This window comes from Tamandua tetradactyla, chromosome 5, assembly GCF_023851605.1.
Source record: "Tamandua tetradactyla isolate mTamTet1 chromosome 5, mTamTet1.pri, whole genome shotgun sequence".
Taxonomy (NCBI): Eukaryota; Metazoa; Chordata; class Mammalia; order Pilosa; family Myrmecophagidae; genus Tamandua; species Tamandua tetradactyla.
Window position 1 is genome coordinate 104,345,066 of NC_135331.1, and position 15,816 is coordinate 104,360,881.

At 37.3% G+C, this 15,816-nt stretch overlaps 1 protein-coding gene across 4 annotated transcripts in view; it reads right to left on the reverse strand.

Annotated features, from left to right (window-relative positions):
- Positions 1–269: 269 nt before the first annotated feature.
- CYP39A1 (cytochrome P450 family 39 subfamily A member 1) overlaps positions 270–15,816 on the reverse strand; it is a 198,767-nt gene continuing 183,220 nt past the window's right edge. For 3 of the 4 annotated variants that reach the window (XM_077161981.1, XM_077161978.1, XM_077161980.1), the window contains one exon: positions 270–1,422. In XM_077161981.1, coding sequence (XP_077018096.1) covers positions 1,245–1,422 — 178 coding nt within the window. In that variant the 3' untranslated portion in view covers positions 270–1,244. Of the gene's footprint in view, positions 1,423–5,229; positions 5,318–15,816 lie in introns of all 4 variants that reach the window. The other variant, XM_077161979.1, reaches the window with a different exon arrangement.

Consider the following 15,816-nt stretch of genomic DNA (forward strand, 5'->3'; position numbering starts at 1 on the left):
CTTTCAGAGCTGTGTGGACTTCTAAACTGTTTTCTGCAGACCCTTCAGTCTCCAAATCCTGAGCCTGCTCAACTAAGCTGTGAGTTGCTAACTAAGCTTCAAAATCACTACATTAGTTTGGGAGAGTTAATGTACCCCAAAGTACTTGATTTTTTCCTAGGAAGTTATCTGCTCACTGGTAAGAAACGAATGACTAAGCAATCATGTTCAACCCCATGGGATAATTCTAGCACAGGAGAGCAAATAAGCCACAGAGAACAATGTGCACTGCGAAGCTTACTTTTATGAAACAAAGGAGGTAAGCAGAATATTATTGAGTATTACAGGACAAATAATGTTCACTCTGTTATTAGCATCATATGAACATAATAAAATTTCTTTTCTGGATTTCACAGTAAATATTTCACAGCCATAAAGTCTTCAGTAATAGATTCAAATATATTTTTTTACCTTGAAACACCATTACATTTATTTGTGTTTCTACACATTAGCAAAATACTGACTCCATCAAAAGATAATTGCAAACACCTTGAGTCAAAAGACTGTTTTCAATGTAATTACAAAACGAACCAGCATGCCAATGGACATACATTTACTGGTTATCCCCTATGGGATATATGCTGCCCTAGGTGTGGAGAAACGGACAGATGAGAGTGAGACACGATCCTTGCTCTCGCAGGACTTAGAAAGCTATGATCTTTTTTTTCTTTTTCATGGGCAGGCACCGGGAAGCAAACTTGGGTCACTGGCATGGCAGGAGAGAGTTCTGCCACTGAGCCACTGTTGCACTGCCCGAAAGCTATGGTTTTATTCACACTTTTAGCATTTGACATATATACAATTAAAAGTTATACTGATAGACTTAAGAATTCTAAGTATTAGCTAACAGTCATATTAAGAAATATAGAAACTTTCCAGAAAAAAATATTTAATTTTTTTTAGAGTCTGAGATTTAGTCTTTTACAAAATAGAAGTTCATGTATGCTGGATTTACAGTAAATTTAGTGCACTAAGATTTTCATTCAAATGATATTATTTCTATTTTGAGTTTCATCCTAGTTATGCAACAAAACCAAATTCACAAGATATACCTCTCTTTTTCTGGGCATTTAAACATTTTCCATAAACTATATATTCATGTCTCTATAGCAGTGAGAGTAATGACAGTTTCTTTAGTTCTCCCTTAAAATATCAAACATATGAACCATTCAGACATTTCCTTGAACTAAAACCCTAAAACAAAGTTAAGCAGTATGTTTTGGCACAGCATAGCTTGGAGCTTCCAAGTTAGATTGCGGGGCTGAAGTCACTCCTCTGGGAAGCCCCTGACCTCCTGAGGCCCAGCAGGTATCATTTTCTTTGTTTATATTCAATACGGCATTGTCCTTCTGGCTGTTGGACACCCACCAAATGGACAGAACTCTAAAAACATAAATGCAGACAAAATGTACATTTTTAGAGCTATAAGTCAACATTTTATATCTATGATTTTATACCTGTGATTTTCTCTAAAAGGTACAAAGTTTAGATTTGCAAGGTTGAGAAGTGTTTGCCTTGATGAATTTTACAAGATCAAATATCAACTTCAGCCTTTCATTCAATGAACAGGAAAGGAGGAAAATCCCGTATTCTAACAGTAGTCTCTTCAGGTTCACAGGCCCACGACAATGGGCCCTTTCACTATGTAGGGCTAAAGAAGATGCTACAAATAAGGCTCTTTAATTGTTTCTGGCCAAAAGTTGTGAAGCTGCCTTTATAATCACTGGGTGAGGTCTCTATGCCGCACATTAAAGGAATTTAAAACACTTATGGACTATAGTTAACAGTAATATTTTAATACTCTTCATCAACACTAACAAATAAGCTACACCAATATTAGAAGTCAGTAACAGAGGTGGGGGGATAAGGAGTATGGGAAGATTTGGGTTTTCTTTTTTCTTTTTAATTTCTTTTCTGGAATAAAGAAAATGTTCTAAAATTGATCATGTATGTCAACTATGTGATGATGCTGTTTGCAGTGACTGTACACTTCAGATGGTCTGAATAGTGTGTGAATATTCATCAATGAAACTGCATCTAAAAACAAAACTTGGAGGGCGGTGCAAGGGTAGGTCGGTGGCAGAATTCTCACCTGCTATGCCAGAGAACTGGGTTTGAGCCCCAGAGCCTGCCCGTGCAAAAAACAAAACAAAACAAAACAACTCAGTGCTGGTGGTGTGGGCCACTGTTACAGTGTACCTGACTATGATGGTAATTTTCCAAAAGGATATTTTGTGGGTTCAACATATTCTGATTCCTTTCTCTCTAGTTACCAACAAAGTATGAGTGTGTGTGTGTGTGTGTGTGTGTGTGTGTGTGTGTGTGTAGGGAAGGCGGAGTTCCAAGGAAGAAGTCAGTTTATTGCAAAAATACAAAAAAAAAGATGGTACAGCTTGAGAAAGAAAATATCTAAGGTCTTTGTCCTGTCAACCTTGGAACCATGGAAGCTGGAGGAAGATAAGACGTGAAGAAAGAGGAGGCAGATCCAATTTAGATGATCAGAATCTTCATTAGTAAGATTATTAGAGTTTACAGTATGAGTTGTATAGTTTCCATGAATCCCTTGAAATCAGAGCCACAATTTTGGATGTATGAACAGATATGCACTTTTCTAGAAAGGAGACTCATAGGTTTTTGTGAGTTTCTTTTTAAGGATTCATGACTCTCAAAAAGGTAAAATAAAACAAAAGAAACTAAACATGACTGTGCTAGCAAAAATGGGTTGGCTTTTGCAAAAGATTCAAATGATTTTCCTAGGACTGCTCAAACAGAATAGCCTCTACTGCCAACATTAGAGCTCCGTTGCCCAAAAGGCTTTGTACTGTTGCATTCTTTGGTTTTGATTGATTCTTAATGGGATGGAACTGAAATTAGACTAGTCTAAGAAGTTTGGAGAATTTCTTAGACCTTCGAGGTAAAATGAATCACTGGGTTGTTCTAACATTTGAATTTTGCTACTATGGCAAGTAAATTAGTTTGGGGAGCTGGTTTTCAAGTCAACCTCAGGGAACCAATGGTCTCCCTGCTCTTGACAATAGTGTTTACAACATGCCTTGGTAACACATAACTTCCTTCTCGTACAAAAGCTTGAGGATTTGAAGGGCATTTCCTGCATTTTCTAATTGCTTCATAATTTATTAAAACAAGCCTAATAATTAAATACTTCCAACCAACATTCACTTTCTAGAATAAGTACTGTGAAATGAAATACTCTGTAAGATCAAGAGAATTCACTTAGATTTGTACTTTTTACAAACTGAGATAACAATATTTCTTAAAAAAATGTACTTTGTAGTGCCCAAACAGAAATAGGATGTATATAAAATAGAATAATAATTTAAATACTGCTATTAAAATTCTTAATAAAAAAGGAACTGTTGGGATTAATCTTGCCTAAGGTGCTGGTCAAAATTACTGATTTCTAAGGTTGTGTTACATGGTTTTGACAAATGTCAGCTTTCCAACCTGAGAAAGTAAGCTTGTGCTTTTTTGCTGGGGAACGATAGTTCTACGCTGAGTCAGTCCTGGGCAAATTTAGAAACACTTTGTTAATGGATGGTGGTGATGATAGTACAACACTGTGAACGTAATACCACTTAAGTTATATATTTAAATGTGGTTATAAGGGGAAATTTTAGGTTGTAATATGTTTTTAGAATAAAAATAAAAACATAGAAATGTACAATACAAATAATGTACCTTAATGTAAACTGTGGATTATAGTTAATAGTATAATGATAATAATATTGTTGCATCAATTGTAACAAAGGTACCACTCTAATGCAAAATGTTAATAATAGGGAAAACTTTGTTGTGAGGATGGTATATGGGATCTCTGTATTTCCTACATGATTTTTCTGTAAACCTACTTCTCAAATTAAAAGAAATGCTAAAAAAATTAAAAATTGTGACTTCCAACTCAGTGGACCAGGAATTAGTATTTGGTGTAAAGGACAGCCCTGATCTTCATTTTGCCAGCAAAGCTGTACAAAGCTGCAAGTTTTTGTGACTGGTGCTTTGATTTTCTTTTTGTCACAGCATTTGGAGAGCTCTTCGTCACTGATAGTTGCACTCAAAATGCAAGTAGAAAGGAAATCCAGAGAAAGTCCTGAAATGTGTACATCTGTGAGTATTTTCTGTTTCACTTATGCTGTTTAATAGTTTCTATTGAAATATCCACCATGAGTTTTATTTATCCCTCCATATATTAGCCTTATATCTAGAGTAAGTCAAGGGCGGGCAATGGTGACTCAAGGGCATAGTTCTTGCCTGCCATGCTGGAGACCCGGGTTCAATTCCCAGAGTCTGCCCATGTTAAAAAAAAAGAGTAAGTGAAACCACTAAATGCTTTGTGAGTAGCCCTGAGATTGTAATGCTGAATTTCTCAGCTTCAGTTTAATAGTATATTTATATCCAAAGTTTTCAAAACGGCTTCCAAGCATTCAGAATTAAATTAACCTTCCCCTTATTTCCTAGGAAGGTGGTTCTCAAAATGTAATCTCTGTATAAGCAGCATCAGCATTACCTGAAACATGTTAGAAAAGCAAATTCCTTCCCCAAATCTCTGGGATCGAGAACTCTGGGGATGGGACCCAATGTTCTGTGAGCTAACCAGCACCCCCCTCCCAGGTGATTCTGATTTACCTCCAGTTTGAAAGCCACTGGTCTAGGAGAATGGATTTACGGAGACACAGAGGAGTTAACTGGTTGGAATAGTGAGTGGTTAGAGACTAAGAACAGCAGCATGACCTTTTCGTTTTTATTTACTATTTTTACTGTTGGGGTAGTTTCCTTTAATACCATAGCTTTTCAAATAGACCAAGGGCTATAACTTGCAGCAAGAACTTATGGTTCACTTTGGATAAACAGACAAGGCTTTCTAGGGAAACAAGCCCAATGCAGAAGCCGTATTTATTTAATCCAGGGCAAAGGGTCAAATTGGTAAAGTCACTGAGGAGATCCTAACACTCTAAGTGGTAGACACAATGCTATTAGGTCCTGGCCATGCAGTAAAAGGATATATAGATTAGATTCTTGGAGTAAGGAAATGGAGTGTCTTTTCAGCATCTGTTAAAATCAGGCAGGCCTGGATGAGATCTACAGTTTATCTCTAGTAATTAAAACAAAGGAATCCAAATACATATCGAATTTGCAAGTTATCATGATATTTAAAAGTCTGAAAACAATTACCTGTTTTGGTAATGGGTCCAGAAGACTACATTCATATTTATAAAGTATTAAAATAATAAATAATTGTATCTCTAATAGTGCAAACCACCTGAAGGAAAAATATAAAAATTAGTTGGTTGCAAAAGATACATAAATATGTAACAATAGAGAATATCTAGAGAGTAAATGTATTTCAAAACAAGTGTGATCTTCTTTGCAATATAAACATTTGCTGTCAAACGAGAAGAGTAAATAAGAACTTAATCTTTTCTTTTATAATAACACCTACTCCATAGGATAGACAGATGATCAAATTGCTTAAAAACGTATGTAAAATGCTAGCCAGGGTGGGCCACGGTGGCTCAGTGGCAGTGTTCTCGCCTCTCATGCTGGAGACCCGGGTTGCTTCCCAGTGTCTGCCCATGCCAAAAAAAAAGAAAAAAATTTTGCTTAGCCAGTGGAAGCACTCAGTAAATGAGAGCCTCAGGTATCTCTTCTAAATTTTAGATCTGTGCTTTGCAATTCAATAACCGGCTACATGGGACTATTTAAATTTAATAAAATAAATTAAACAAATAGAAAATTTTCAGTTCCCCAGTCGCACTAGGCACATGTCAGATGCTCAACAGCTACATGTGACTACTGGCTACCATACTGAACAATGCATATACAGACCAATTCTATTATCACAGAAAGTTCTATTTAACAGTCCTTCCTGGTTCTGACCCTTATCACCCACTAGACATTACTGCCTGAATGTTTTATAGGCACTTCAAATTTCCCATAAACCCCAAATCTGCTCTTCCTTCTATACTCCTTCTCTCAGAGGTCACCAAAATTTTTGGTTATTATACACCCTGATAATAAAATGTTTGATATGCATCATAATATAATGATATTCATTTATGTATAAATTATATGCATATACTACTATATTAGTTTGTCTACTTTCTCTGACACAAATAGGAACTGAAAAAGCTGGAATGCAATTTTTGCTTGCATCCCAGTGCATTGCTCTCAGCTCTCCTCTGGATAGGCAAGCCCTCTTTGGAAGCATGGTCCTTAATTGATTTCATTAACATCTGCTCCGTCCACCAGGCAAGAAAATTGGAAGTCATCATAGACTCAGTCTTCTCCTGCACTCTTCATATCCAATTATTTATGAGGCTCTTTTGTTCTATCTTCTAAATATTTCCTTAACCCCTCCTCTATTGTCTTAGTTCCTCCAGATGGTCTCTCTGCCTCCAGTTTCACTGCCCTCCACTCTACCTTTTACCACTGGAGTGAACTTTCTCCATGGGTCTATCACCGTCTTTTCATTATATAGGAGATTTGTCCCCTACCAATCTCTGAGTCTTCCTCTCCCACCACAGCTCCTACTTGAAATCCATGCTTCAACCACACTGTAGTAGCTGACATTATCTGAATAGTAATGCTCTCTTGTTGCAGGCCCTTTCCTTGTCTGAGGCTCAATCTCCTCAGGAAGCATTCCTTGACCCCTTGCTTCAGGAACTGATGTGCTCTTCCTCTCCATTTCTATGGTTCTTCGTTTATATCTCAGTGTCTATTGCACTGAGTTGTGATTGCTTGTAGCCATCTCTTTCTGAGAGTAAGAATTGTGCCTTTAATCTGGGTTGTTATGCAAAGTGTGCATAACACACCATTGGTGCCTAATAACTGCTAACTGAATAAATGTGCAGATGATGGGAGGTGGTAACTTCCATAAAGCAGATACAACCTCCTATCGTTTCCACCCTTCTCTGTATGTCTCAATTGAAGTCATTATCCTACTATATTATAGCTAGCCATTTACTTGTCTGCCTCCTTTATAGACTACAATCCTCACAGAAAGTGGGAAACATGTTTTATTCATCTTTGAATCATCGATATTTGTTGGATGAATAACTGAGTGAATGAATATGATCTGGTATAAAGCCAAATAACTAGTTTTTTTCCCCACTAGTATTTTTGAAACAACCTGGCTAAATTTTATCTCAAATGAAATCGGAAGCCCTCCAAATGTTGTCATAACCTACTTGAATACCACATAAATTCCTCACAAATATTTCTGATGCAAATTTAATCCTATTTACTTACAAATACTAAGGATAATTTATTCCAAGAAAGTATCAATGCCTATGAAATAGGACAGGCCCAATCTTTTCTGATGCAGATTAAATAAAGCAGTTGTTCTAAGGAAAGGCAATCTTGCTAATTTGCATGCAGGTTCAAAATTTCTCACAACTAGGGTTCTGTCAAATTTCCAACAAATTGGAACTTCCACACCTGGTCATGATGGAGTAATACAGATGGTTTTTATTGTCCTGCATAAAATAACTTGAAAATTAGGAAAAATGGTCAGTATAAGACAAAGATCCCCAAGAGAAAGGGAATAAATGAGGTTATTAGTCTTATGAATGCCCCATTCCCACCTAAAATTTCCAGTCCACAGTGCAGGGAGGGGAAACTCAAACAGACCTAACAGTCTCAGTAAATTAAGGAGGCAGAAATTGTAGTTCAGGCAGGCTAACAGACTAGAATTTACAGGGAAGGATATCAGAGAAGAGAAAGCTGCAGCGAAGAGAAACTGCTCCAGAGCTCTGCGGAGGATTGTCCTCAAGTCTTTAGCTGAATACTGATCTATGCTGTGTGAGGGGAAATTACTGAAAAGGAACCACCAAAGAACAAGACAGATAAAGCCCAGAGCTCACACAGGCATGGAAGTTTGTGTTCCCACTGGCCAGAGCCGAAAGACCTTTTAATACCTGGATCATGAAGTATAGTCCTTAGAAGTCTGTTGCCTTAGAAGGGGGGTTAAATTATCTTAGACTAAAAATTTCTCTAGACTTCCCTTAAAAAGCTTAAAAACAGATTTTGAAAAGATCAAAGTAATTACAAATCATGAACTATATGCCATAATAAAGCCTAAAACTAATGACATACAATAAAATACAGCACCTATGGTATTTAAAATTCACAATGCCTTTCATCTTAAAGGAAATTACCAGGCCTAGAAGCAGGAAAATTAGACATATAAGTAAGAGAAAAGTCATTCAAAAGAAAAAGACCTAGAAATGATAGAGATATTGAAATAGCCTATTAAAATATGTTTTACATGTTCAAAAAGACAGGGTAAAAAGCTGCGAACATGATGTGACAAATGAAAAACAGAGAAAATATCCAAATCGAACTTCCAGAAATGACAAAAATGCAGTATCTGAAACAAAAACAAACCATATGGGATTAAGAGAAGATTAGGCACTGCAAAAGAAAAGATCTAGGAACTTAACCTAGCAATGGAGACTATCTGATACTAAGTACATAGATTTTAAAAATGGAAAAAAAAATGAACAGAGAGTCAGTGACCTATGAGATAATATCAAGAGTTCTAGCATACATGTAATTGGAGATGCAGATGGGTGGGCAGGAAAATATTTGAAGAAACAATGCAGAAAATTTTCCAAATTTGTGAAAACTTAACAATTTACAGATCCAAGGAGCTCAATGAACTCCAACCAGAAGAAACAAGAAGAAAACCATACCAAGGTAAATCATAAACAAAAGCTAAAACTATTGATAAAGAAAAAAAAACCTTATAAGCAGTAAGAGAAAAAGACATAATAAAAAAATAAATAAATAAACAATCATTACAGTCTTCTCATCAGAAACTATGTAAGCCAGTGGAGCAACATCTTTAAAGTGTTGAATGAAAAATCAAAACAAAACAAAAGCTGTCAATGTGTGAATAAAAGGAACTAATATTGTTTTTTATAATAACATGCTAATTTCACTGTGCAATAGGTGGGTTTGATAATTTGGGGGTATGCATTTAACTTCTTCCTCATGGATTTAGATTACACCATCTCTTAAAAAAAAGATTGTTGTTAGGAGACATGTGAGAGTTATTTTTCATTTCAGTAGGAAATTAAAAGAATTGAAAATTGGGCATATTTTTAGGGAACTGGACATGGTGAACCTCAGCTCACTCAAGACTGTTGTGAGGAACCTGAGTACCAAGAACAACCATGGACAGTCCTGGTGGAAGCCCTCAGAGTTATTCTAACAGCTCTGGTGAAAGAGAGATGGGTTCTGGAATGAAATCAACTGCATGGGGAGGGATGAGGCTAAAAGGAAGGTTGATGCTGTGCTGCTATTTTTCAAAAGAGATGAACCCATCCTTGTGTACAGGTGTGGCTAGAAATAAGGCTAGAAATAGGGAACCTTCTGTGAACTTAAAAGGAACTCGACTATGGGGAAAGGAATATTTCAGGTGCAATTTTAGTATTTCCTGCTTACACTGTAATATTTTTTGAGTTACTGCAAAAATTCAGTCAAATGTGATATACTTACACTACCGCACATGATAATGCATTGACGAATAAAGAGAGGATGCAAGGGTAGGCAGTGAGAAAAGCCTTGCTTTCACAATTCTGCTGGAGACAGTTTGAAAGAAGTAGCATCCCATATTCAGTGATGTTGGCGATAACACCTGGAGGGAATGGGGATGCAACAAAGATAGCAGAATACTAATAGGCAAATTCTGTGTAGACAACTAGGGTGTGGATGTAAGACATCTGCCTTTCTTCCCCCAAATACGATAAGGGATGACCCTTATGGGAACAATGAATGGTGTAAACTGACACTTACGTTACAGATTAAGAATTCTCACAATAAAATAAGATCTTCATTCCTTCAATCAGTAAATATTTATTGAGTGTCGTTATGTGCTGTACATTTGTCTAAGTATGACATTGTATCAGTAAAAAACAATCTGCTTGCTCCCATGAAGCTTAAATTCTAGTACAGAAATAGTAAGCAGATAATAAACAAATAAATAAGAAATAAATATATCAAGTGGTGATAAGTACTAAAATAATAAATAAGGCAAGGTAAGAAGGAAAGGAATGCTAGACTTATAGGTGAAATATGTTTTAGATAAGAAGGCCTCATGACATTTTGGCAGAGACTGGGCTAAAGTAAGAGAGTGAGCCATGTGAATATTTGGGGCATAGTATTCCATGCAGAGGAGTTAAAAAGAGCAAAAACCCAGGGGTAGGAGAAAGAACAAGGAGGAGGCCAGTGTTAACAGAGATGAGCAAGACAGGGTAAAACTGGTGTCAGAAGAATATTCCAGGCATTGGAGGCCATCCTTCGTTTTAATCTCTGGGATGGGAAGCCATTGGGTAGGTTTGAGGAAATCTGGCTTAGGTTTTAAAAGGCTATTCTTGCTGCTACGTTGAGTATAGAGTATCGGGTGATGTGGGTGGAAGCTGAGAGACTGGGTAGGAGCCATTGTCGTTGTCCAGATAACAGAAGATGGACTTGGAGCAGGATGGTAGAAATAGTGGTTGTGGGCCAAAGTTAAGTGTCTGGATCCACTCTGTGGGAGAGCTGATAGTCTGGACTATAGATGGGAAAAATACAGAGGAGTTAAGGAAGACGCCAAAGTTTTTAGATTGAGGAAATAGAAGGATACAGCTGCTAGTTAGCTCAGCAGTGAGGAAACTGAAGGAAGAGCAGGTTGTGGGAACTGTAATCTGGGGTTCAGTTTCAGACCCGTTAAGTCAGCTCACTACTGACTCAAGCCTCTTGGACAGCCCATGGAGATGGTAAATGGAAGCTGAGTAAATGAGGCTGGTGTTTCGGGGGTTCACTGAAGGCTGAACAGATAAGAGAAATAAACACAGGAGTCGTCAGTGTTCAGATGACTATTTAAAGCCATGGGACACGATGAGTTTACTTAGGGAGTGAGTTAAACAGAAAAGATAAGTCTGAGGAGAGAGCCCCGGGGCACTCCAACACTTGGAAGTTAAGGAGATGAAAAAAGATGAGAAAGGAGTCTCAGAAGAAGTGGCCGGCAGGGAGAAATGACAGAAAGACAGTAATGTCTCAGAAGCCCTGTGAATAAAGTGGAGTAAGAAAGAAAGTGGAGTAATAGAGAAGAAGAGAAGGAGTAAACCACCCTATGAAATGGAAAAGGTGGCAAAGAGTACCAACATGTGGAATTAGACAAAATTCCCACTAATACACTTGAATTGACCTATTCTTCTCAGCGCTTAGGTCCATTCTAGAATAAATCAGACAAGATTACTTTTTCAGATCATTAAATTGACATTTTGTATGCAGTAGAATAAACTGTGATTCTCCAATTGTCAATTTTTACCTGGCAGCACTAGAAAAATACTGGCTAATTTAAAATTTGTGAATTATAAAAGTTTTGTAGGCTTTTCAAACAAATCCTATTTTCTTATAAGTCCTCTTCTATTTCTAGGCCCTTTCCTAACATGAGCTTGCTATAGACCAGTGTGGTGATTTCCAACCGAGCTCAGCATCCTGGGAAAAAGAGCTCTTGCACAGTCCTCTTCCCCTAAGTCCCTGGAGGAGACGCTATCAGGCCAGGCCCTGAACAGGAAAGACAATAACAAATGGGCAGGGCAGCGGGAGAGCCGTTCCAGGGTAGAAAGGCATTCGAGGCAGAGGGATAACATGTTCCAAGGCACAGGCTTAGACGGGCTCCTGGAACACCTAGGTGCCTAGAAGTTGTTTACTCCGTGCAGGAGGTGAGGTGATGAGAGACAGAGCTGGGCACAGCAGGAGAAGCCGGTTCATGGAGGGGTTGGAATTTGCCATGAGGCAGTGTCGGGACTCTGATCCTGAAAGTGCTGTGAACCCAGTGAATAAACTGTACTATTGAAAATTTTTACTCATGTGAGAAAACAGGGTTTCTTTAAGCATTATTACACATAATAGGTCCTCAATAAATACTCCCTCTATCACAAAAAGTGTTTGCTAAGCAAATGAATAAAGAAGACCAAGGTTCGTATGCTATTTAAGAGCACAGTTTTAAACATTTTTATTAATACCAGTATATTTTGATTAGAAATAATTATAAGTAATATTTATCAATTCATCAAAATAGGTTTCTGCTAGAACTCTGTTAGGAAGTGTTTTCTTAAATGACTTTAGTTCCCATAATGTTCTTAAAAATCATATATATTCCCCTTAAAGAAAAAAATAATTCAGGTTTTTGACCAATCCATACTGCTCTTTGAATTTGTGAGGCTCTAGTATTTTTCTCCTTTTATTTTTAGAGTTTAGTTAGTTTTGATAGTTTAGTAGTGAATGTAGTATTAGTTCTAAGCATTTTGATATCCTAATTAAAAGAAAAGTAAGGTAAATGTAATATTATTTTCTCCAAATCCAAATATTTGTATATGCTATGAGAATTATCTCAATTACCCACTAACTAAAGTTGTTTAATTATTCTGTGTTGGCCAAAAAAAAAAAAAAATTACTGTTTTCTAGCCTTTACTTGTAATTGAACTTTGTTTACTGTCTCAAATATCAGACATTGACATATATATATATATATACACACCTGTGATTTTAAAAACTTTTTATGTCAAAGAAAATGGGCTTCATAAATCCGTATTTTTACAAAAGCTCTCAGAAGCTAACTGAGCTATGTACATGCTAAGAACGCTTTCTTAATACTTCTGTCAAAACAGTGAAAATAATAAGGCGTATAATAGACTTAATTTTTACACTTACAGGAACAACATTCCACATCCACAAATAAAGCTCATTAAAATATAAACATGTTTGAAAACTTCTTCAACACTTATATTTGCATGCTCCCAACACTTGTGGGTAGATACTTCTTCAAGGAACAGTGCTTAAGGAATGGAGAACACAAAGTCCTACCCAGCACATACCCTACCCTCACGCTGCTACTAATTCAAAGGGAGAGATGGAAAAGGGAACAATATAAGGTAAAGGTGGAAACACAAGGACACTGAAAACAAAACAATTTTGTGGAGAACTGTGGAGCGAGCACCATGACCTGGAATAATCAAGGATGATTTTATGTGGGGGTGAAACTTGAGTGAGACCTTGACAGAAGGACAGGCTTTAAATAAGAAGACATGTTGAGTGAGGGCCATTCCAGAGCCAGCCAATAGCACGAGCAAGGGGAGAAAGGTACACTCTATAGTTAGAGAACAGAAAGCTGACACTCTGGGGATATGTTAAGTAAGATGTTAAGAAAGGTAGAATTGGTGTCAGATTATGAACAGCCTGGACAGCTAAGCTAATGAGTTTGACTTGCGGGTAATGGCACCAGAGTCTTAACAGGAAAGTGATAATCAGAGATGATTATTTAAATTAATCTGTATGTAACGAGTAAACTGGATTGAAAGGAGAGAGAATAGAGCCAGAGAGAAGGGTTATAAACTCTAATAATCGTCGGATGTGGAGGTGATGAAGACCTGGTTTAGGGGGTAGGAAGGGACATGAAAGTCCAGAGAGAGAAAGGAATAGAGGAGTCTAGGAAAACAGTGGTATATATGGAAGATATAGAGAGTACTGAAGGAATGCTAGGAATGCTAGGATTGGGGGAAATGATGATTTTAGTTTCAGATGTCTTGATTTGGAGACTGAATCCACCCTCACTTTTAAAGGGAAATACCCACTCTACCAGAAGTCATCGAGGGCAGCGCCAGCATGGGCTGGAAAACTGTCAGTGTTGCCAAGAGCAGGGGCTCTGAAGTGTATTCCTAGTTGCTACCAGCTGCAGTTTATGAAAATAGAATAATCTCGTCCTGGAATTCAGAGAACACAGCATACAAGCATCATTTCACAAGCATCCTATATCAAAGCATTGTTACTTAAGTTTAAGAGGGAGTAACTTTTCTCTCAACCCCATCTCACTAAGGAATCTTTTAGGAAAATAAAATCAAGTTGGTAGCAGAGGGAGAATAATCTAGACCAGCAGTCCTCAAACTTCAGTATGCCTTAGAATCATGTGGATGACTTGTTAAAACACAGATTGCTGGGCCCCACCCCTAGAGTATCTGATTCAGTAACTCTGGGCAATTATATTACTAAGGATGTATTTGCTTGCAGATAACAGAAAATCCCTATCCAACTGCTTTTTATATTGAAGATAATTCATTGCTTATGTAACCGAAAAATCTAACACTGGGGCTGGATCAGGCAGAAATCACTCCAGCAGCTCAGTGATGTTACCACGAAGCAAGATTCCTCTGCTGCTCTGTTCTGTGAAATCAACTTCATTCTGATGTCATCTGCTCTTACCATCTCAAAAGAGCTGCCAAAAGTTCCTGGTGCCATGTGCCTCCTTGTTCATATCCTGGAGAGAATGATTATTTTTGACCCAGAAGGCTCGGCAAAAAACCTTGTAGTTAATTGGGCTGCTGAAAATATCAGCCAACACTTAAACCAATCACCATGGGAAGGGAAGGAGGAGCTAGGAATGGTCTGTGCTGATTGGCATAGGGAACAGGGCTCCAACCCTATATTTGGAATCAGATGGATCTCCCAGTGGAAATTAGAGTTATTAGAAAGGAAGAAGTGGAGATTAGATGACAGGGAGATAGCAACCAATGGGCTTTATTGTGATATATTACAGTTTCAATTCCAATTCTCTTTTCCTAAGAACTAGAGCTTTTCAACAGCCAAATACCTAACTTATTAAAAAGGATTCTCTGATTGATGAGGTGAGAAAGCCCTTCAAAAAAAAAGAAAGAGATCCCCAGCCAAAAGCTTTCTCTACAAAGATAGAAATCCTGTCCAGGTAGTCTCTATAACACAAAGTGGCTGGAGATCTATTTCGCAAATAAAAGGAAAAGGGGGTCCTTTATGAAATTGTTGCTCAGAAATGTACATGTTTGTTTTAAAAGCACCTTGGCCTAACTATTTTAAGTCATCCTTGAATTGCTTCTTCTGTTTTTGATAGACTTAAATTTCAGTCACATAACAAAGTGCCAAAATGATATAGCTGGGAAAGTGGTGGCTGCAATTTTGCCAATGATTTTTGTGTTTCTTTGAATGAGTCACTGCTCTTTAGAAAGGCATAAAAAGAGAAAATCATGGCTAAAAATTAATAAAGGATTCTGGCAGCCTGTCTCCAAGTCTTGGAATGAACCACATCCACCCTTCCCATCCTCCTTCCTAACCCCTTTTTATATACCCTCAAGGACATGCGCACACTATAGTGGAAATGTTCGACAACAACCACATAAATCAATGTAGTTCATTCAATTCTATTTAGTAACTGAAGTTGAGGGGATGCATTTGTTTATGTAACAAATTCCTCAGAATAAACTATATTTCTTATGAAGTCCATAGGGATCTGGTTTGCTCACTTCTCAAAAGCAATCAACTATTTCTATGTATAAAAAGGGAAAAAAAAAAAAAAAAAAGCTCCTCACAGCCCTTCTCAAATACAACAAGGTTGTGCAAAAGCATTTTACTGTATAAAAGGACAATTATTAAAATTACATTGTGTTTATAATAAATACGTAGAAGCAACTATGTTCAGAGCTTCACAAATCCCAAATATACAGTTATCTTGCTATGATTAACATATAGATACATTGCATTGTTATGAGCACATACTTTTTTCTTCCCTCAAGGTTTGATACCACTGCACCTCTGAGAAAAGTCTTTGGAAGGAAATTTCTGAAGGTAAAAGCAAACTTTAAGTAATAAGGAAAAAGTCATGATAGGAAATAGCATGATGGAATATGAATAGCACATGGAAACCCAAATGGAACAGGTATCTTAATTTGTTAACATCACCAAAAG